The 22,274-nt window shown below is 32.3% G+C and overlaps 1 protein-coding gene across 1 annotated transcript; it reads right to left on the reverse strand.

The window, feature by feature from the left end:
* Positions 1–8,654: 8,654 nt before the first annotated feature.
* On the reverse strand, positions 8,655–21,897 carry LOC137808101 (peroxisomal acyl-coenzyme A oxidase 1-like). The gene is made up of 14 exons (XM_068609051.1): positions 21,502–21,897; positions 20,874–20,982; positions 20,727–20,788; positions 20,406–20,615; positions 20,067–20,154; positions 19,828–19,990; positions 18,575–18,773; positions 17,759–17,956; positions 16,955–17,086; positions 16,338–16,458; positions 9,717–9,827; positions 9,434–9,503; positions 9,046–9,229; positions 8,655–8,970 (listed from the first exon to the last, which is right to left on the reverse strand). The coding sequence occupies exons 1-14, from the start codon at positions 21,640–21,642 to the stop codon at positions 8,761–8,763; spliced, it is 1,998 nt and encodes a 665-aa protein (XP_068465152.1). The 5' UTR covers positions 21,643–21,897; the 3' UTR covers positions 8,655–8,760.
* Positions 21,898–22,274: the final 377 nt, after the last annotated feature.

The raw sequence follows: 22,274 nt of genomic DNA on the forward strand, positions 1-22,274 counted from the left end.
GTAACAACTTGATTGGGTAACTTAAAATAACTAAAAATGAGTATGAAAATAAAGAAGAATAGGAAAGGCAATACACAGTAGAAAGTGAAAGAAAGAGGAAACTTTATTATTAGATAAGAAAGTTAGAGATTAAAGAGATCAAATAAATGATAAAATAAAGAGTAAATGCGCACTTTTGTTTGTGAAATTATAGGTAATGTTCAATCTAGGTCTTTGAAATTGTAGTACGTGGATCACGTTTATCCACAGTAATGATTGTGAATGTTAAAATTGGATTGAATAATTTATAACAGTGCATATAAAAAACATTTTATTAAAAGAGATCTTATTTCGATAATAAATAAAATTATTTTATGATAAAAAAGTAGATATAAATTTTATTTTATAAGCGAGTTAGATTTAAAGTTTAGTATTTAATAAAAAAGTAAAGCTTATTTCAAGAATATCTAACTTATCAGGAAAATTAAATTGATTTTGATAAAAAATATTATTTTTTGTTTTGGAAGATATTCTTGATGCAAATGTAAAGACAAAATAAACCTTGGGAGGTACAGTAGATTCAAAAACGTGGTCGTTTCTTAAGGATATTTGTTTGTCCCATTTTGGTTGTTTATATATTAAGGGATGTTTGCGTGTCTTGTTCTTCATCCATGCATCTCAACCACCAAAGCATAGCCATAAATGAGTATCCCCTTTTTGGTACAGTAGAACATGGAAAAGTTGTGGTATGTGTGAATTTCAATTTCATGTGATTTCATTTAGCCAAATTTTGTGTTAAGAAAGAGGGTGTGAGAGAGGGAAGTAGCAGTACTTGAATGAAACAAACAACTTCATTTTAAGTCCATTGTAACCGTCCATGTTCTGACTTTACGCCAGAGAAAAGAAAATTTAAAGATCATTAGTATTATATAATGTAATGTGTGGCTGAGATGTTTCCGCACACATCCGTGCTTAGTACATCTTGCCCACATGATCAACACATCTTAGTACTCTAAGTAGCCGTCTTCACCTAGTCACCAAATTAACATGTAATTAAATACTACTTGTGAAATTAAAATATGAAAACTTATATATACTTAATTCAACTCTATAAATAGATTATCAAAATCAAGTCACGGTATATAATTATTAATATTTATTATCAAATTTTAAATACTATCTTAAATCTTTTTTATAACTAACTTAGATTCTGATGAAGGTCCAACAACCGAGATAAAAATTTGTGTAAGCTGAGATGCATTAGGAACACATAATAATTTAAATCGTAGTGCTTCATGAGTTACTACAAACTACTAAGAAAATAAAGTACTTTAGGCAACTTGTTGTTTTAGTCTTTTTTATTGATCATTGCATCATTATGTGATGTTTTGAGTTTTTAATTAGCATTCTATGTTCAAACCATTTTATTCACAGATTACATGACATGTATATAGATTTTTTGAGTTCTTATATTGCTCGGTTGTAATTGGATTATAGTTTGAGGACACATAGTCTCTTTTGTGTATATGCATTAGAATATCCTTTAATTATCACCTTTAATTTAACGTAATTAGTTCATTGGAAATAAAAAAACAAAATTTATCAAAAGTATGAGAAGACGAACAACAATAAATACAAATACAATATCTTTCCGATCCATACAAAAATGTATAATACTATAAAAAAATTATAGTTGTTAATAATTTACATAACTGAATAATATACCAAGTTTATTATTTTTTGAAATATTTTATTGCGAAACAAACTCTAAAAATAATAGTTCAAGATCAAGTTTTCATGCAAGTTAAATAGGAAATTGAAAAAAAAATGATAGTCGTAAATCTTTTGCTTTAAGATTTTTTGAAGGCAAGACTTATATTTCTAACTCTATGTGTACGTTTACATTAATTAAAGAAACATTTAATGGATATATATTTTGTTAAAAATTCGTTTACTTCTGAATTAGTTTTTATATCTTTTTAATATAACCACTATTGTTTTAATTATATATAACAATGTCGTTGAAAAATTAGTATAAAAAACTAAAAAGACTTTTTAAAATAAACACGATTAAAATAACTGAATACTAAATTGACTATTGAAAGATGAGTGAGCTTACTAATATATTTCCGATTTTAGATAAATTGATTATTAAAAAAATCATTTACTCTCGTACAAATGATTCTGTATCAAATATAAAGAGAAACATGTGATTGTGTGTGAAATATCAAATATCCTAAATCTTATATATAAACAAATAAATTTCTCATAAAAGTTTTAATTACGGAAACATATACATTTTCTACGCCTCATTTTTTATACCAATTTAAATATTTCATCAAATTAAAACATTAAAAAAGTTATCTCTTTTCATTAATATATATTTAAAAAGGTTTAAATATATTTTTAATTCTGTAAACATAACTCTTTTGACTTTTATTCCTCCCAAAAGTATTTGTTAATTTGATTTTTTTTTTCTATATTTTCTAACTGTTGTTTTTAGTTCTTATTATTAATTATAGTTAATTAAATAAAATATAATAATCTATATAATTAAAAGTACAAAGAAAATTTTAAATTAATATAATAATTTTTTAGACAAATAATTTAATTAAGCAATACTTTTTAAATATAAATATAACTATGATAATTATACATTATTTTAAATTTTATTCAATAATTTATTTATTTATTTTTATTTTAAATGATTATATCTTACTTAGAGTTTATAAATTATTTTCTAAATTTGATATTGTAAGAACGTAGAAAACTCCAAGTTCCTTTTTTCTTATTCTCTCTTCATTTTTTGATTTCATGTGTCATTTATTTCAGAATCTAGTTGCACTTCAAAGCAGTTGAGGGGTCAGGGAGCATTCCTACATGAATATATTCTAAAATAGGATAATTTCATATTTGTTCAAAATATTTCTTATTCTTGTTTTTTTTCCTAGGAATTTAGTCATAAATTTTGTTGGGATCAGTTGAGAAAAAAGACACTCTCAAGTTATTCTACTAAATAATGAGTTTATGTTATGTTTGGATAACTTGCATTAGGTCCTCATAACTTGAAGCTTATCCAAATTAAAAAAAATAAAGTTCTAGAGGTTATTTGGAAAGCTAAATAATTCAGGTAAGGAAAATTAACTTTAGTTTTTTAATGGAGGGGGTGTGATCCCAAACTTGAATTTCTTCTACAGAGATGTTGTTTGATTATATGTTGTCTCAACTTGTAGAAATATTAGATTTTGATAGTTTAGTATTTAAGTGTTGTTTTTGTATGTTAAATAGGTTTTTGAATGTTGTGAATTGTGTTATGAATGATTTGGAGTGTTGATTTTGGATGAAGATTTAGAATTAAGTCAATTAGGTTACTTAAGTCCTGATATTTTTGCACGGGCACAAATTTTTGCTCAAGCGAAATATGGCTGAAAATTTACCCTACTTTGGGGTTCATTTTCGCTGAAGTGACAAATTTCGCCCAAGCAAAAATAATACTACAACCAAGCGTAGTCTTGGATCAATTCTCGTTCAAGCGAAACAATTTTTGCTCTAGCAAAAATATCACTGTAACCTGGTCTGGTCTCAACCTCATTTTCGCTCAAGTACTCATTCTCGTTTAAGCTAAAAATTATCGCTCAAGCAAAAGTTTATTATCGCTTGAGCTATAAATTCTCACTTTAGCTAAGAAAAGACATCTTCTTTCATTCTTTCTTTTCTTTTCTTTCAAGTATTTGAATTATGTATGAATATAAATTTTTTAATACAAATTGGATATTAATTTGTATTTTAAATTGGATTGTGAAATTTATGAATGGTATGTAATATACGAGTGATATTGTATGATTAATTGAATTGTAAAATTTCTAAATGATATGTAATGTATGCGAAAAGAAAAGTTTGTGTTAACTTGATGTCATGGATTTGAGATATTGTATGGGATGTTGTGCATTGGTACACTAAGTATGAAAAATCTATGTTTTAACATATATCCTCTAACTTCACAGATGATTTAAGTCACAAACTAAGATATCAGGTGGTAAGAAGCTGAAGAGGGATCGTGACCTGCAGAGACACACGGTATTGGATATCCTAGAGGTATGAATTAGATGTTAGTATCTGGTACGATCATTCTTAATGAGTCTTACGAAAGACAATAGATCTATATGCAATCATTGTGATTGAAATGAAATCAAAAGTACTAAGGATTGAAAGAAAATCAAGGTATTGTGAAACAAATGGATCTATGAGGAGTCAATATGAATGAAATGAAAATGACCTGATTGAGAAATTGATCCATGTAATTTGGTTTGCTCTTTTGATTGAATTGTTTATGTTATCTTTATTTTCACTATCTTACCCTTGTTTTTCTTGTTGCATTGTGAACTACGATGATTGTATTACATACACAAACAAATAATCATACCAGTACAAGAGTTTCTAAAAGACTTTAGGTTTTATTTTGAGCTTTGAATTATAATTATTTTTATTTATATAAGTCATAATTATGTCTTATGAATATTTTGAAAAATTATTGTATAGAAACTTGTGGAACTTGTATTTAATAATTAATTATATTTATGGAATATTATAGATATTATAATATTAAATTATTATAAAATAAATTTTCAACATATCAAAACAAAATATTTTATATTTAAAGACAAAATTAATATAAAATGTTATATATTTTTATAATTAATAATTATAATAGATGAAAATTATAAGTGACATAGAAAATAATCATTAATATTTTCTTTTCATCTTTGCCCAATTTAAAACTAATACAAAATAATTAAACGATGCTTTTAACTCCTAGAAAATATTATCCAATCTTATTTTAGTCTATATATATTTTTAATGTTAGTATTTCTTAATCCATATTATTCTATAGCTAATTTCGTATAAAAAATTATAAAATATTAATTAAAATATTTAGATTATTTTAAATGAATAATTCAATTAAATAATTCATTTGATTTTTTTTTATAAATGAAAAATATTACAAATAATTTTTTAAATTTGCCATGAACAATAAATTTTGTAAGGACCGAGAAAAATAGTCTTAGAGTAGAAATGGTACAATTAAAATGACACCTGAATATTTTATTATTAAAGTGAAAAGGCAATATAAATAGAAATTTAGTTATTCAGGTTTCATTTTAAAAAGAACTATCATCTCTCTAAAAACTCCTTTTTCCTTTCCTCTGCCTTCTCTCTAAAATTCCGACCTCCTCGGTCATTGTTTGACGATCGGAGTCCACCATTGGACTCCTGGCAGCGAGATCTACAATATTGACCGATCAGAATCTTTCATAGAGTATGTTCATTTTTGTTCCCTTTTCCCTTTCCTCTCCCTTCTCTCTTAGACTTTGACCTCCTCTTTCGTCAGTTTGATGATCAGAGTCTGCCATTGGACTCCTGGCAGTGAAATCTACAAGATTGACCGATCAAAATCTTAGATAGAGTAAGTTCATTCTTGGCTCTTTTTCCTTTGAGTTAGTTTTGAGCTGGTTGGGTTGCCTTTTAATGCCTTTTAATTTAAGTTTGCATGTGAGGTTTTTATCTTCAGAATTAGTCTCTGTTAGCTCAGGGTCCTAGTGATGTAGTTAGATTTGTGATCAGAACTCTGTGGTGCAGGTTAGGGTATCCTTAAGCTTTTGGCGGGTCTGGAGCTCTTAGTGAGCATCTGCTAAAGTCCAGGTAAGGGAGGGAAGCTAGTTTAAAATCTTCAATAGAACCCTAGGTTAGAAGATTTGAATGTGAGTGTGACGTGGTCACCAATTCCAAATTTTGTTGCAAGATTTCTTGTTTTGAGTATATTGTATTGAAATTGAAAGTGTTGTGATTGAGAATTAGTTGTTTGATTTAAATGGTTGTAGAATTAGAAATCATATATATGTATAGATGGAGATAATAACTCAATGATTCAATGAGAGTGATTGTATCATGCTGAACAGGAACTACCAATGTAATGTGTAGATTTATAATTTATGAATCGAATGAGATGTTGATTTATAATCTGATAGGTATATTAAGTTATGCAGAATTTTTCTGCATATTTCGCCCAAGCTAGCAAGTTCTAGCTCAAGCTAGAAAATTATGGGTGCTCTCTGGAGGATTTTAGCTCAAGCTAGCGAATTCTAGCTCAAGCTAAAATTTTGGGTGCTCTCTGGAGGATTTTAGCTCAAGCTAGCGAATTCTAGCTCAAGCTAAAATTTTGGGTGCTCTCTGGAGGATTTTAGCCCAAGCTAGCGAATTTTAGCTCAAACTAAAATTTTGGGTGCTCTCTGGTGGATTTTAGCTCAAGCTAGCGAATTCTAGCTTAAGCTAAAGTCTAAAAAAAATGATAATAATAAATAAAAATAAAATATATATTAAACTAATTTTTATTTGCTTTTAAAAGATTGATTTATTTATTTCTATATAGTTTTTCTTATAAAGTATGTAAACTTTTATTTCATGTATAGTTAATTGAAAATCTCTTTAATTAGACATTTATATGATTAGTCAATGAATTGTTGTGTATTTTGGAAATTTTAAACATTGGTATGATTTGATTGTTTGATGGTGGATATTTTGAGGTTCAAAATATGAATTCTAATCAAGACATAGTATTTTCAGGAAAGAAAATACCGTGTTAAGATTGTTTAGGATGTGCATTGACTAGGGATTCGTCTAGAAGGAGATATCCTGACTCTCCTGAGATAATGGAATCATATAGATGAAGTTATTCAGGTGGTGAGAGTCGAAGGAGGTTCATATGAATGGGTAAGTTGTTTGAAAGATAATTAACTTGACCTGTTATATGAATTAACCCTGTCATACTAGGAGAGAGATGATATTGAAATTAATTATGCGCATAGCTGTGTGGATTTCACAGTGATGTAGTATGACAAATGCAGATCTCTGAGTCTAAGTCAACGCACGAGTCTTCCGGAAGTAGAGTCAAGTGTCTATTTGTTATGAGTCAGTAGAAGTCTGACATAAGAAAGATGAATATTGAAATTGTTGATAGACACTTGATGGTTATGTGAAATGCATGAGAAATGATGAATTTATGTGGATGTTTAAACTCATATTTGTGTTATAAGTTTTAAAAATACCTAGCTTACCCTTTGTTTTGTTTTGTGGTTGTTTTTCTTTGATCTGTGATGATCGTGTATTTTACACGGGAGCAGATGATGTTACAGGTGATAAAGTTTCGATGGATAATAGAAAATGTTTATTTTTCTTTTGAAATTTTGTTTTAAATTTTATGTAAATGTTTCAAGTCTTATGAAGTGAGAGATAATTTGAAACATTATAATAATGAAATTTTAGACATATTTGTATTATGTTTATATATTTATTTTAATATTTCATACAGATTATGATTATAGATATGGGAAAATATAGGGATGTTACAAATTTTATATTATTTTTAAATTCATTAATTTTTTCTTTATAAAAAATATTAAACGAAAATTATTATATATGATTTTATTATATATCATTTTATATGTAAAGAATGATTCGCAACGAAATATATCAATATATTATTAATAAAAATATTTTATATTACTTTTAAATAGTATAAAGAAAAAAAAGAATAATAATAATTTCTTGACATAACATATAATTTTAACATATCGTAATTAGTAATTCTTTAAAATATAAAACATAATATATTACTTATATATTAAAAATAAATGGTTTTACAATATTAAAAGTTATAATATCAAAACTAATATATAAAAATTAAATTATAAGAATCTAAGTAAATTATAATTATTTTCAATATAAAATACAGTTTGAAAAGTAAAATATTGGATAAGAAAATAACACGTAATTATCTAATTTATATTAAGAAATATATTACTTGATTAAATCGCTTACTACAAAAATTTAATTATCTTATTTTGAAATATTATTTTTTATTTTAATTATAATAATTAGTATTTTCTATTTTTAATGCTAAACTAACTATTGTTTATAAGGACAAAACATATTATAAAATTTTAAAACTATCAAATTTTTTTATAGACACTATAAAAGCATATATTATTATATTTGATGGGACTAAAATACATATTTAAACTATTAAAAAATTACTCTAATAACGAATTTTATAACATAATTTCAGTTCTTAAAGATTTATTGTAATACATGAGTAGTATGTGTGCGTAAGGACTGTGCCGTACTTGCATAATATTATAATGTAACAAAAAATTATAATATTATTAAAAAAACAATCTTCTATGATTACGAAAGCAATATTCTTTTTTCTCCATCTTGGCATGAATGTCTGCTCTTGAATTTCCTTTCTTTGGGTAAGGCTTTTTTTTAATCAGCAAAAATTATGTGATAGAATAAGCATGGAGTATCTTAAGCAATGTTAAGTTCATGCCATCAGTAGCATGAGTTCTGTATGCATGTTAAGATGTGGTACAATGTATTTTATCTTAGCTAACAGCATTGTATTTTATTAAAAGCAACCCTAATTAATGTGGTACAATGAATTAAATTTTTATGTTTGATATAAATGTTAATCTATGAAATAATGTTTTTATTATAGATTTTAATGTTATAAAGTTATAATATTATATTTATTTGATCTAATTGCTTCCGGATAGGGCTATAGACATACTTAATCCACAAAAAATAAAAAAATTAAAAGTATATATCTACGATGACAATTTTATTGGTGTCTATTTAATTTTCCATTTATAAAATTTATTATCGTGTTTAACTTAAGTGTAAAATACAAGAGTTTGTCTGGTGAGAGTAGAGTTACAAAATGATTCAGAGTCTAGCATTTCGAAGTTGTTGCTTCAGCATTGGTCGAATATATTCTTGAAAGCCGTCCGGCACAACTGAATCATTCAATGGATCCTTCCATGCCTCCTCGTACAGCTTTGGGTACACATCTCCATCATAACGCCCAAGAACCGAACCAAGGTAGTGATCAGTGTAGTTAAACGCGTCAACTAGTCCAATTGCATTAGGACGAAGCTAACCAAACAGATAATCAATCAGTTTCATAAATAAAAACCTACCACCAAAGCGACGCAATCGTTTAGGACAAACCTGTGAATACAAGGACCTCAGCATATCATTTGCAAGGGAACCCTGTGTGGGAGTGATGCAGCCAGTTGAAAGAAAATCACCCAAATGCTTATGAAGAAGAGACAAAGCATAAATGCTACAAAGAAGTTCTAATTGATGTTTCACTCCCTTTCCAGGAATATCTTTCTGCAACTTCTCAATAAATCTGAAAACCACAAGTTCGATCAACTTTCAATGAAGAATATCCAAGCAAATACTAGAATCAACTGTGTGTGGGTGTATATACGATTGATTTGGATATTTTGTATGGGTTGTTCATCCACAAAGGGCTATTCACCCAACAGACAATCCATCACATTACATAGATAAACGACATATATATGCAGACCGGTAAAAACGAGAAACTCACTTGGAAACAACAATTAACTGGCAATGAGCAACAGCTGCCTCAACTAGATCGACTGAGAGTTCTTGGAAACCTGCCATCGAAAAATTTATCAGCATTTATGATAATCATATCTAATTACACAATACACATGCACTCAAACATAAATGAATCGGCCAAGGTAACTACTACCCAGCCAATACCGTGGTTCAACAGCAGTCAGTCTCCCCCATCACCACACCAAGAAATCAAATCAAACACGAGATATAAGCATATAGCTTGTGAACTTAAGCGTTAAATCAATTACCTTCTTCAGGATTGGTAAACTTGCTAAGATTTTGAGCACAAGCAACAGACTTCTTAGCAGCCCTAGCTTCGAATGCTCCCAGCACTGCATTAGGCTTCAACCAATCCTCCTCTGCAAAACTCAAAATAATCAACTTATGAATTCTACAAAACATCTGGTTAGGATAAATTATGTGTCTAGACAATCCACTGCTAGTTTAGTAGTGTTGGTATGAATTGCAATGATTATAATTATTAAGATAAACAATCCTAAATTAGTCCCTAGGATTACAAATTCTACCATGACATACATTACAAGCTGGTATACATATATAAGATATTCTTGATAGGGAATACATGGGGAGGTAAAACACTGGGAAAATTCTATTAATGAACCATGAGAAAATCACATAAATAAACCTAACATCATATTCAACTCAAAACATAAAGGAATAAAATTGTATTTCCAGAAGTTACATTCCCATAAATATTATGCATAGGAATATTTTTTTCATTATAAGCAAATTTGGTTGCCATTTGTAATTTCAGAAAAAAATATTTAATTAGAAACTAAAAGTGAACGAAGAATTGTGGAAAAGTGGAGTGAGAAGACGTCGCCATTGTAGAAAATACACAATACCCACCCTTCTCCTTGGAAATGAGAAGTAAAACAATTGAGTAGTTGATATTCTTCGGAAACAACAATTCCTGGGGATGTGTTTACTAAAACTTGTACCAAATATGGGAATGAGATATTCACAAGTTCACTTCCCTAGAAATCTCTCCTGATACCCTGAAACAAGCACTACCTAAGATAATAGATTTATGGGTTTTTCAATTATACATTTCTTAACTTGTCCTTTTCTATAATGTGAAGCTTCTTCGCTCACTCGTCACTAACAATTGTAGCCTTAATTCTGTTAATTGCAATCTAATAGAGCAAGATGCCAATGTCCTGCAGAGGGCTATCTTTGAAGGGGCTAACTAGAAAGGTTGAGTAAAGCATCATATAGTACAATTGGGTTAGATAATCCTCACATTTTTACAAGCCCAAAAGCTAGCTCAAGAGATGAGAGAGTTCCCTTCCCACCCGACCACTTTTATGCATTATTAATCTCCAACAGAATCAATGCAAACAGGGCCAGAAAAACCTGATGCACCAAAATTTTGGCCTTCCATTATTCAGATAAATCAACGGGAGATCACCAAAAATCAGAGCCATATACGGAGTGTGTAAAAAAGTATGGGAGTAGGTATGGGCACACTAACACACAATGAACTGTTCAAAGAATATCAAAACCACGGGATTTATGATCCAAAACAACCATGAAATGGCCAAGATGGTAGCTGAAAGGACATGGGATGTCTTCTGCAAGTGGTTTCACTAAGAATCTGGCAGAGCACCGCCAGAAAAGTGCTCACTCTCTCAATAGGCAGCAAAAGTGTCTGAGTGCAGATGGCATCAAGTGATTCATGCCAGCCTGCCAGGTAACGCATGGAAAAGCAGATGGCAGCAAAAACTTCAGGGTTTGGGCACTTCAGATCTCATATTAGGTAATCAATGCTGTAAACTTCGTGGAAATTGTTGAGGCAGGGAGGATCACAAATATAGTGAAAGAATTTACTGATGAGCAGTAGGCGGATAGGTGCAGTGGATATAGAGTTTAAATGGGAAAACAGGTTGAAACCTGCCCTCGTACCAATTTCAGAATCATGGAAGTGGGAAAGACTTCTTTTAAGGATAAAACTATGTCTAGATAGTTCATACAGTCTCCATATATATTAGATGATTTCCGTTAATTATAATGAGTCAACTTCAATTATCGAGTAGAGAAAAAAAAGGCACCGTACCTGCATATTTTATTGAAAGAAAGAATAATAAATTATTCTTCTACAAGTTGACTTCACAGGTGGGTGGGGTTTTTTCGAGTTATGTACAGTAATTTGAGTGTACATGTGTAGTTATTAGAGGTAAAATGGGACAGAAGAATGTGGAAACCAAATGGAGTTATCCCCTTTATTATTAGTTGAAAGAAGAGGGAACAACAAATTCTTCTTATTAAAGGAAAAGAAAAAATAGGGTAAATCCCTCGTGTATATTGAACACATAGGGTTATGTTTATATAGGAAAAAGAAACATATGGGCTAAGCCCATTACATAAATATGAGATATCTAACAATATCTATAATATCTCATAATATCAAATAATATCTAATTATATCTAATAATATCTAACACTCCCCCTCAAGCTGGTGCATATAGATCATATGTACCCAGCTTGTTACAAATGTAATCAATCCTAGGTGCTCGTAAGGGTTTAGTAAAAATATATGCTAATTGATTATTTGAATTAACAAACTCAGTCTTGATATCTCCTGATATAATATTTTCTCGAATGAAATGACAATCAATCTCAATATGTTTTGTCCTTTCATGAAAAACTGGATTTGAGCTAATATGAAGAGCAGCCTGATTATCACATATCAGTGTCATTTGAGTAACCTCTCCAAATTGCAATTCTTTAAGTAACTGTTTAAGCCAAATAAGCTCACAAGTAGCCGAGGCCATAGCTCTATATTCTGCTTCTGCACTAGATCTTGCCACAACACTTTGTTTCTTGCTCTTCCAAGAGATCAAGTTATCACCAATGGAGACACAATAACCAGAAGTTGACCTTCTATCAGATGGAGATCCTGCCCAATCAGCATCTGAATAACAAACGACTTTAGTATGGTTATTATGACCATATAACAAACCTTTTCCAGGAGAGCCTTTAATGTACTTCACTATACGAATGACTGCATTCCAATGATCTTCACATGGAGAATTAAGAAATTGACTCACCACACTGACTGCAAAGGAAATATCAGGACGAGTAACAGTGAGATAGTTCAATCTTCCAACTAATCTCCTGTACTTCTCAGGATCTGAAAGAGGCTCCCCCTGATTGGGTAGAAGCTTGACGTTGGGATCCATGGGAGTATCAACAGATTTCGAATTCATCAACCCAATTTCCTCCAAAATATCTAATGCGTATTTTCTTTGAGAGATAACAATACCAGTATTGGATTGTGCTACCTCAATCCCCAAGAAATATCTGAGTTTGCCAAGATCTTTGGTCTGAAAGTGTTGACAAAGGTGTTGTTTTACTTGTGAGATGCCATGGTGATCACTGCCTGTAAGAACAATGTCATCAACATATACTACAAGATAGATACACCCAGCACTCGAGTGACGATAAAAAACTGAATGATCGCCTTCACTGCGAGTCATACCAAATTGTTGAACAACATTGCTAAATTTTCCAAACCAAGCCCTAGGAGACTGCTTGAGGCCATATAAGGATTTGCGAAGACGACATACCAATCCAGAAGACTCCCCCTGAGCAACAAAACCGGGAGGTTGCTCCATATAAATTTCTTCCTGCAAATCCCCATTAAGAAAAGCATTTTTAACATCCAGTTGATAAAGAGGCCATTGTTGAAGAGCAGCCATAGCTATGAATAAGCGAACAGAGGCCATCTTTGCTACTGGAGAAAAAGTATCACCATAGTCTAAACCAAAAATTTGGGTATAACCCTTAGCCACAAGACGAGCTTTGAGACGATCAATAGTACCATCAGGACCAACTTTGATAGCAAAAATCCACCTGCAACCAACAACAGATTTCCTAGATGGTAAAGGAACAAGTTCCCAAGTTCCATTATTCTGAAGCGCATTCATTTCATCAAGCATGGCCTGACGCCAACCAGGATGGGCTAAGGCATCACCTACAGATTTTGGAATGGAATGGATACAGAAGAAATAGACGAAAGGCAAGTATAAAAGGGTTGAGATAGTCTATGGTAACTCAAAGCAGTATAATGTGGAGAGGGATTACGAGTAGAACGTATACCTTTACGGATAGCAATAGGAAGATCAGGTTCAACAGTCGGAGGTTCAACTATAGGACAAGACTTAAAGTAAAGGGAAGATTCACTGAAGGTGACATCTGCTGAAATAAAATAACGGTTTAAAGACGGTGAGAAACATTTATATCCTTTTTGTGATCTAGTGAACCCTAAAAAGACACATTTGTGTGACTTAGGAGATAATTTATCAAGACCAGGACTAAAATTATGAACAAAACATGTGGACCCAAAAACTTTGGGAGGTAAAGAGTGGAGAGGGTCATGTGGAAATAAAATAGAATGAGGAATTTTGTTATCTAAAACTGAAGATGGCATGCGATTAATGAGATAACATGCACTAAGAACAGCATCACCCCAAAAACGCTGAGGAACATCACCATGGATTAAAATAGTACGAGTTGTTTCAACAAGATGTCTATTCTTGCGCTCAGCTACCCCATTTTGTTGAGGTGTATAAGCACATGAAGTTTGATGAAGAATACCATGAGAAGCCATAAAATTTTTAAAAGAATGAGAAAGATACTCACATCCATTATCACCTCGCAAAATTCGGATGGAAATTCCAAATTGATTTTTAATTTCATTGTAAAATATTTGAAATATAGAAAACAACTCAGAACGGTTTTTCATTAAAAATACCCAAGTACATCTTGAATAATCATCAATAAAAGTAACAAAATACTGAAATCCTAAATTAGACTTAATACGACTTGGTCCCCAAATGTCAGAGTGAACTAAGGCAAAAGGAGATGAAGCACGTTGTGAGACACTACGAGGAAAAGAACTACGAATGTGTTTCCCTAACTGACACGACTCACACGATAAAGTAGACACATTAGACAAACTTGGAACAAGTTGTTGCATCTTGGCAAGACTAGAATGACCCAACCGAGCATGAATGAGAGATGGAGAATCCATAATTGCGCCAACATGTGCAGAGATCTGTAGTTGATAAAGTCCATGAGACTCACATCCGGTGCCAATCATCCGTCCCGAACTCCGGTCCTGTAAAGTAACAGAATCTTTGGTAAAAGAAATAACACAGTCAAGGGAACGAGTGAGACGACTAATGGATAATAAGTTAAATGGAGACCCAGGGACATAAAGAACATTATCAATAGATAAAGATGAAAAAAGATTAATAGTACCAACACCATGTGATGGTACCCTATATCCATTGGCCATGGTAACTGAAGGTAAATAACCCGTAGTAGATAGGGAAGAGAAAAAAGATTTATTACCAGTAATGTGATCAGTGGCACCTGAATCTAGAACCCAAGGGCCATGGGAAGTGGAGTGAGTGAGGCCAACAAAAGATGTACCTGAATGTGCAACAGAAGCCGTGGAACTAGGGTTCTGACGATCCTCATACCATTTAAGAAATTCATTGAAAATAGCAGGCTGGCTTGGGGTATCAATTGAAGTATGGTCCATGGTAGAAGGTTGCACAGGGGCAATTTGAGCAACCGCAACAGATCTAGGAGGACGACCATGTAAGGCATAACATCTGTCAATTTTGTGGCCAAGTTTGCCACAATGGTCACACTTGTGACGCCCTTTGCCCGGCTTGTGAGGGCGAGTACGATCATTATGCTGAGATACTAAAGCAGAAGAGTCATCAACATGAGACGTTATATCAGCGGTGTGTTTACCTGGCACGCGCAAAAGGGTAGAACAAGTGGAAGTAAAATTGGGCACAATAGGAGATCCCAAAATTTGATCACGAACGTGAGAATAATCATCAGGAAGACCATGTAAACCCAATAACATGAAGAACTTGGATCTTTGTTCTAGTTCTTGAGAAGGAGTAGAGGCAGGAGGTAATAACTCATTAAAATCATGAAGAAGAGCATGAAGTTTACCTAGATATTCTGCCATTGTACCATCAAGACGTTTGGGAGCAACAATTGTGAGAAGATTTTGACACACACCATAAAGACGTTGAGTATCATTGGTGTATAATAATTTTGCTTGTTCCCAAACTTCTGAACATGTTTCATAGGTACGAAAAATTTGTTTTAAAGATGAGTGAATGGTCGATTTGATAACAATGCATAATTGAGCATCAATTTTCGACCAACGAACAACCTCATTTTCAGCAAGAGTAGGATGAGTAAGATGATCAACATAACCTTGACTCTTAAGCCATAATTTAATATCTGATGCCCAAGTGTCATAATTGGTTCCATCCAATTTGTCAATGGAAAGATGAACATTGACGTAATTAGTATAAATAGATGAGACGGAAGAAGAAGCCATAGTGGCAGCGGAAGCGGAAGAAGCCATAAAAGATAAGGACAAATCCAGTCACCGGTTAATTGGCGGGAGCAACAAAGATGAAGGCTCCGACAGCGATTCCGGCGAAGGTCCGGCGAAGTTCCGGCGAAGTTCCAGCGAAGTTCCGGCGGAGGTCCGGCGAGACAGTGGGGGTGGTGGCTGGAATTCACCAATAAAAATTGAACCCTAAACCCTAAACTCTAACCTTATGCTCTGATACCATATTAAAGGAAAAGAAAGAATAGGGTAAATCCCTAGTGTATATTGAACACATAGGGTTATGTTTATATAGGAAAAAGAAACATATGGGCTAAGCCCATTACATAAATGAGATATCTAACAATATCTATAATATCTCATAATATCAAATAATATCTAATTATATCTAATAATATCTAACACTTCTTATACCACTTTGTGTTATAACGGGTAGGCTTTTTATGTGCAGTTATACCTTTCTGAACATCAGAACGATAGAGCATCAGCTGCTCCACTCGTCCAATATAAGATGTGGTACCAACAGGCTTTTTCCCAGAGCGCAACTGAGAAATACTCTTGATGAGATGCCTTGCCACCTATAATGGATTTGCTAGAAGTTATAAAAAAACTCAAGACAATTCTCAATTAATAATATCTGATAATAAACCTCACAAAAAAAACAACAACTAGGATGTATTAAGAGCATAACTGTCAAAGGGGCACATGAGAATACTTGCACAAAGAATGAAGATACAGCAATACAAGACAGTGTAAATAAGAATAATAAATGCTGATTATTTTAATTATTTCTATCCTTTGTGACTTTCTCTCGTTCCAAATAGATTTGATACCCCAAAAATCTTGAACTAAAAAAAAAAAAAGAATCAGTATAACAGTATTTTCTTTAATATAAAAATCTGCAAAATGTGAGAACACAATGAATACAAGCCAATTAAATGCCGGCCGTCAAAAAATAGACAAGCTATCATGCTGCACAATCCTATTTACAGATGAGAATTTCATTCACAATTGTATCAACAAATAACACACAATGTGATGGTAAAAGTGGCTGTATTTAACATTTACAAAAACCTGTAACAGCAGCACAATGTTGTCTCCTTCATAAGTGCAGGTAGGAATATAGACTGCAAATAACTCAGGGAGACCACTACTACAAAGGTAACCATGGCCACCACATAGTTTGCGACATTCTTCAATTCCATCCTGCAAATTGAAGTAAATTAATTTAATCCAAACTTCAAAGAATTAAAAGATTTTAAAAAGTGAACACCATATAATAGGATACGGTGTAATATTGATAAAAGTACATCTATAACATTGAAGCATCGTGTTATTTTGGTCTACTATGCTTCCACCATAATCTGTTAATAAGACTATATATTTCTAAAAAGATTTTTGGGTCGCTGATATTTTCCATTATCCAACATCAAATAGCACTTGGTGGCATGAATGAATGCCAACAGATTGTAAGTACTACAATGCAAAAATGCACAAACAAGAGAAATCAACAAAACAGCATAGCACAAATAACAAAACAAAATGCCTGAACAAGAAATGTAGACAAAAGTAATAAATCTGATTCAGCATGGGGTTCCCGTTACAGAATAGAAGTTCAACTTCAACATACAAAGAGAAGTAAAGAATAGAGGCACTAAATGATAATAAATTATCACAGGAAATCAGTGCAAGCGTCCAGCCAATGTTACTAATGAGAATATAAAAGAACTATATTGTATAACATGATCTAATTCAAGAAAAAATCCTCAAAATAAGTAAATGCAGGTTTTACATTCCATATTAAGCTGCTTAATAATCAATTAAATTCAGCAACTAAAATATTAGTGTAATGAGCATTAGTAATGAGTAATCACATACTGCGGTTGCTGAAGTAGTCAAGGACTTCAACCCTGCAGTGCATGCATGAGCCTCAGGTAATGTTGAAAAATCATTGGCTTGCAACCGTTTCATCACATCCATATAAAGCCATTTCAACCATTCACCAACAAATCTGAAAGCATAGGCTGAAGCTAACAAAGGGAAGAGCCTAGCTTGCTGCGTTTTATAATCAATCACCTAGACCAAAAAAATGATAGCAGAAAATGAGACCACATTGATGGAAACCAAATAGATAGGAGAGGTATAGCAATATATATGGAACCACATTGACACACCAAACCCTCAACTTAGTGTTCATAAAACTTTGATGAAGACATGTTGCAAGCCTAGCCACACAATTATTGTTTCTGAATATATATTTTAATACAATGTTTCATGATGTCCAAGATGGATGTAGGAAACTCATCAACCTTCCCATTACAAATTATTAGAAGTATAGAACAGAGTATGTGGGTGGTGGAAGGCATAGCAGCTTTGACTACAGACAATCAACTCAAATTTTAGCACAACCTGTGTTTGATGAAATTTTGTCTTCCCCGTAAGCATTCACTTTTTATTTTAAAAGCTTTCTTAGGAACTTACAAAAAAAATTGGCCTCAAAATATATTAATCTGAGTACACATAGTATTAAAGCAAACTATTTTGTTTTCAGATAGTATTACCTTCCACATATTCACTTTTACGAAAAAGGAAGATTGAAAATTCCCAGTTGCATTTATTGATAAAATAAGCATGTTGAAGTAGCAAACTGCATATTGGCAATATACAAATGCCTGTTACAACTTTACAACTTACCTGTGTCTCAAGACTTCCTTGTTTTGACCCAAACTGCCTTCGAACAGCACTATATCTTGTAGCAATGCAAACTGCCCGTGACATAGCTAATGATGCATCAGATACAATTGTTTGTCTTACATATACCATAGTACCATAAACTAATTGTCGTGGGACACTGGATTGTGCATATTTTCCTTCCCGAGTTACCTGTGAAACCCTGGTAAATTAAAAAGAGTCACCCCCAAAACAAAAACAGATAAGAACACAACAATTTATGAACGGAAAATAAAACAGTGGCACGTATCCTCCCTTGCAAGTGAGTTTCTTGATTCTTAAAAGGATAATTTCATCAATCCATCTTCCAATAGAGGACTAGCGGAAGAAAATGACTAGAATCTGTTCTAGTAAAAATCTTTGGGGGAGTCGAGGAGACTTAGGTTGTACTAAGATATTATACATCAAAACAATTGTACTCATTTATGACCACAGCGGAATCTTGTTCATATACTCAAATTTTCTTTGCTTAAGATCATGTATCATATTCAAAACGCACATGATTGCCTAATTAGGTCTTTCTAAGAACCTAACATCTTACTAGTGACTTGAGTTTGCCCTAGGCCAAAAGGATGAGAGCACAACATATGTGTAAAAGTGGGAAAAAAAAGACCTCAGGTAACCATCCTACTTGACATGTAGTTGTCATAATTCTTGAGTTAGGTTTTTGAACAAAGCCAATATAGCACAACCCAATATTATTAGGTAATGAACAAAGTCCAAAGGGGAAGGTCATCAATTAGGATTAATGCATCGTCTGCTTGGTCATCAATGTGTACGTGTGTGTTTTAATTTAAGGTTGCCTCAATGCAGCTATTGTTGGGAAGTCAAATTGTGGACAAATGTATTAATGGTTAAAAATCTTAATAGGAAGTGGTGAATGTGAATAGATCTCACTGATTTGAGCAGCACCTATCCTAAGGATTCATATCCATTACCAAATTACCAAACATAGATAGTCTTGGAGATGGCGCATCTAGATGCGAGCTCATGAGTTTCATGAATGTTTAGTCGAGTCCCCTAGACATTTTAACTAGAACAAAATTCATTTTTGTTATTTTGATTATTATCATAATTATGCGTGGATAATGGATGGACAAGACCAGTCATTCATCATGGAGCACACATGAATTGAATACCATAAAAACCCAAGTCCCAACTATGATTATTGGATTCTCCTCATGAGAGTAGGTAAAAATATGTAAAATGAAACTAACCTCATTAACATTTGATTTCTTGGAATTCGTACATGGTCAAACCTTAAAACCCCATTGTCCATGGAATTATATGCTCCATTTCCAAATTTCATTCCAATATCCCCCACAGTTATGCCTGGAAGAGGTAAGTGATCATCCAAGCTTCGCAGCTGGACAATGAAACCTACAAATTGGGCACACTGTTAATCAATTATGTCCGAGTAATAGCAAAAATTGAGGTGTTTGATGCATGTAACTACCATGCACTCCATGATCTTGACCATCAGTAATTAGTCGGGCATAAACAATAGCATGCGTTGACACTTTACCCAGTCCACCAGGCCACCACTGTTTAGATCAGCATGAGGAGAGTTACAATAATATCCAATAATTGGAAGATATCTTGTTAGCCAAATACCCATTAAAATGTAAATACAAAAAAAAACTAATTAATGTACACGCTGTTTTTCCCTGATTGTTCATGTGAAAGAATGAATAATTGAATGCAATTAGATATTCTATAATCTCATATCATGATAATGCATATCTTAAAGGACCCGTAAATTCTTCCATTAACCACCATCTCTCATTGAACTCACTTTGCTGGAAGTCAATGTGGGGCTATGAATTACAAACTCGTCTGTTTTGGGATCAAAGGTTGCAGTTGTTTCTAGCCCTTGAACATTAGATCCATGGCCCAGTTCAGTTTGGGCATAGCAACCAATTATTTGCATCTTTTGAGCCAAAGGTAACCATTTTTGCTGCTGTTCCTCTGTTCCTTGTCCTTTGATAGCAGGAATAAACATTCCCTGCAAAAGAATTTATGAGCTAGAATTTATGAGCGAGAAATTCCATCCGAATGTGTTTATAGAAATATATTAAATAAAAGAATGTCATTAAGAAAATTAATTTAATCGTACCCAATGTAGATCCGTAAAAGCAGGTTGGTCCACAAAAGATCTGAGCTTAGAAGCTTCCTCTTCTGTAAAAATTTACAGAAACCTCACATCTAAGACAACAACAAGATACCAATTGCAAGCTAAACAAAAAATAGAAGACAGACAAACCACTAAGACGGAGCTCTATAATCCTTTTCCACGCATAAACTGTTTTTTTCAAAGTGTTCTTAAATAACTCCTTCCTACCAAGCCTGGGCCTATCATCCTTTCTGAATGCCTGCATTTCGAAAGTCAAAATCATTTACATATTGGGATTTTAAATTCATATGTGAAACATGAACTACCAATCTAATTCCCAAACTGAAATTCTCGTTGACAAACAATTCCCGAGCAAATCCAATTTTCCAATTTTTTACGCAGTCTCTTCCTCACAATTCAAAACTAATTTCTTAAGGAAGTTTAACAATTAAAATTCCGATCATCTTCTTTTCCTAAAACAAAAGAAAACAAACAATTACTTTCCCAATGAATAAGTCTGCACGATCTTGAAAAGTTGTTTGGACCCAATATACACATACAGTACAGTACAGTACACCATACCAAACATCATGAGTAAAGAGAAACAAATATATAAGCAATACAATCGCACAAAAACAATTAAAAATGCAACAATAATAAGAACAGAGACGGTGATATAATGTTGTGAGTCTCCGTTCAAATCTGCAGAAATGTGAAGCTGAAGCATTAAAAAACGTCAAAAAAATGAGCGAAACTGAAGAACGAATGAAGAATTAACCGGATCGCTGGCAACGAGGCGAGCCATTTTATCGGAGACTTCAAGAGCGTGGCGAGAACCAGCCCAAATGATCTTCATCTCTTCGACATCGAATTGCGTCTTGTTCCGCTCGAAAGCCAAGTGATCAACGACGCCTTCCATCTTCTTCTTCTTCTCTCTCCCGATGCTAAACCCTAACTTGGTCTCTTCTAATCCAAATCACGGTGTTCGCGTTTGTTTAAATCGCTTCCGAAACCAACCTACTTAGCTCGTGTTTGGTATGGAGTGTAAGTGATATAAATGAGACATTTACCGATATCGTTGCACTTTATTGGCCAGCCAAATGTCATGACTAACGTGACTTCCTAATTTTGGCAGATAAAAGAATTTAAACAATGAATTAATACGCACGTGGTTGGTTATACTCTGCAGTTCCAATTATTTAAGACACACTATTCAATAAATTTATTGATAGTTCGAAAACACATGACCTTTAATTAATATATTTTTTACGCATAGAAGTTTACATCTTTTGTTATATTAAATATATATAATTTTATTATTTTATGAGTAATTAATTAAAAAATATTATAAAATTTTAAATATATATAATTTTGTAAGAATAGTATTAAAAAATTATGTAATCATTGATTTAAAAAAATTATTTAATTATTTTGAATAAAGAAAAAAATATTTATTTATTTTATGAAATAAAATTACTTTATGACACAAAAGAAAATTACATACATAGGGTTTAGGGTTAAATTATGTAATCTTTATATAATGAATGGCAT

Source organism: Phaseolus vulgaris, chromosome 3 (genome assembly GCF_000499845.2).
Source record: "Phaseolus vulgaris cultivar G19833 chromosome 3, P. vulgaris v2.0, whole genome shotgun sequence".
Classification (NCBI taxonomy): Eukaryota; Viridiplantae; Streptophyta; class Magnoliopsida; order Fabales; family Fabaceae; genus Phaseolus; species Phaseolus vulgaris.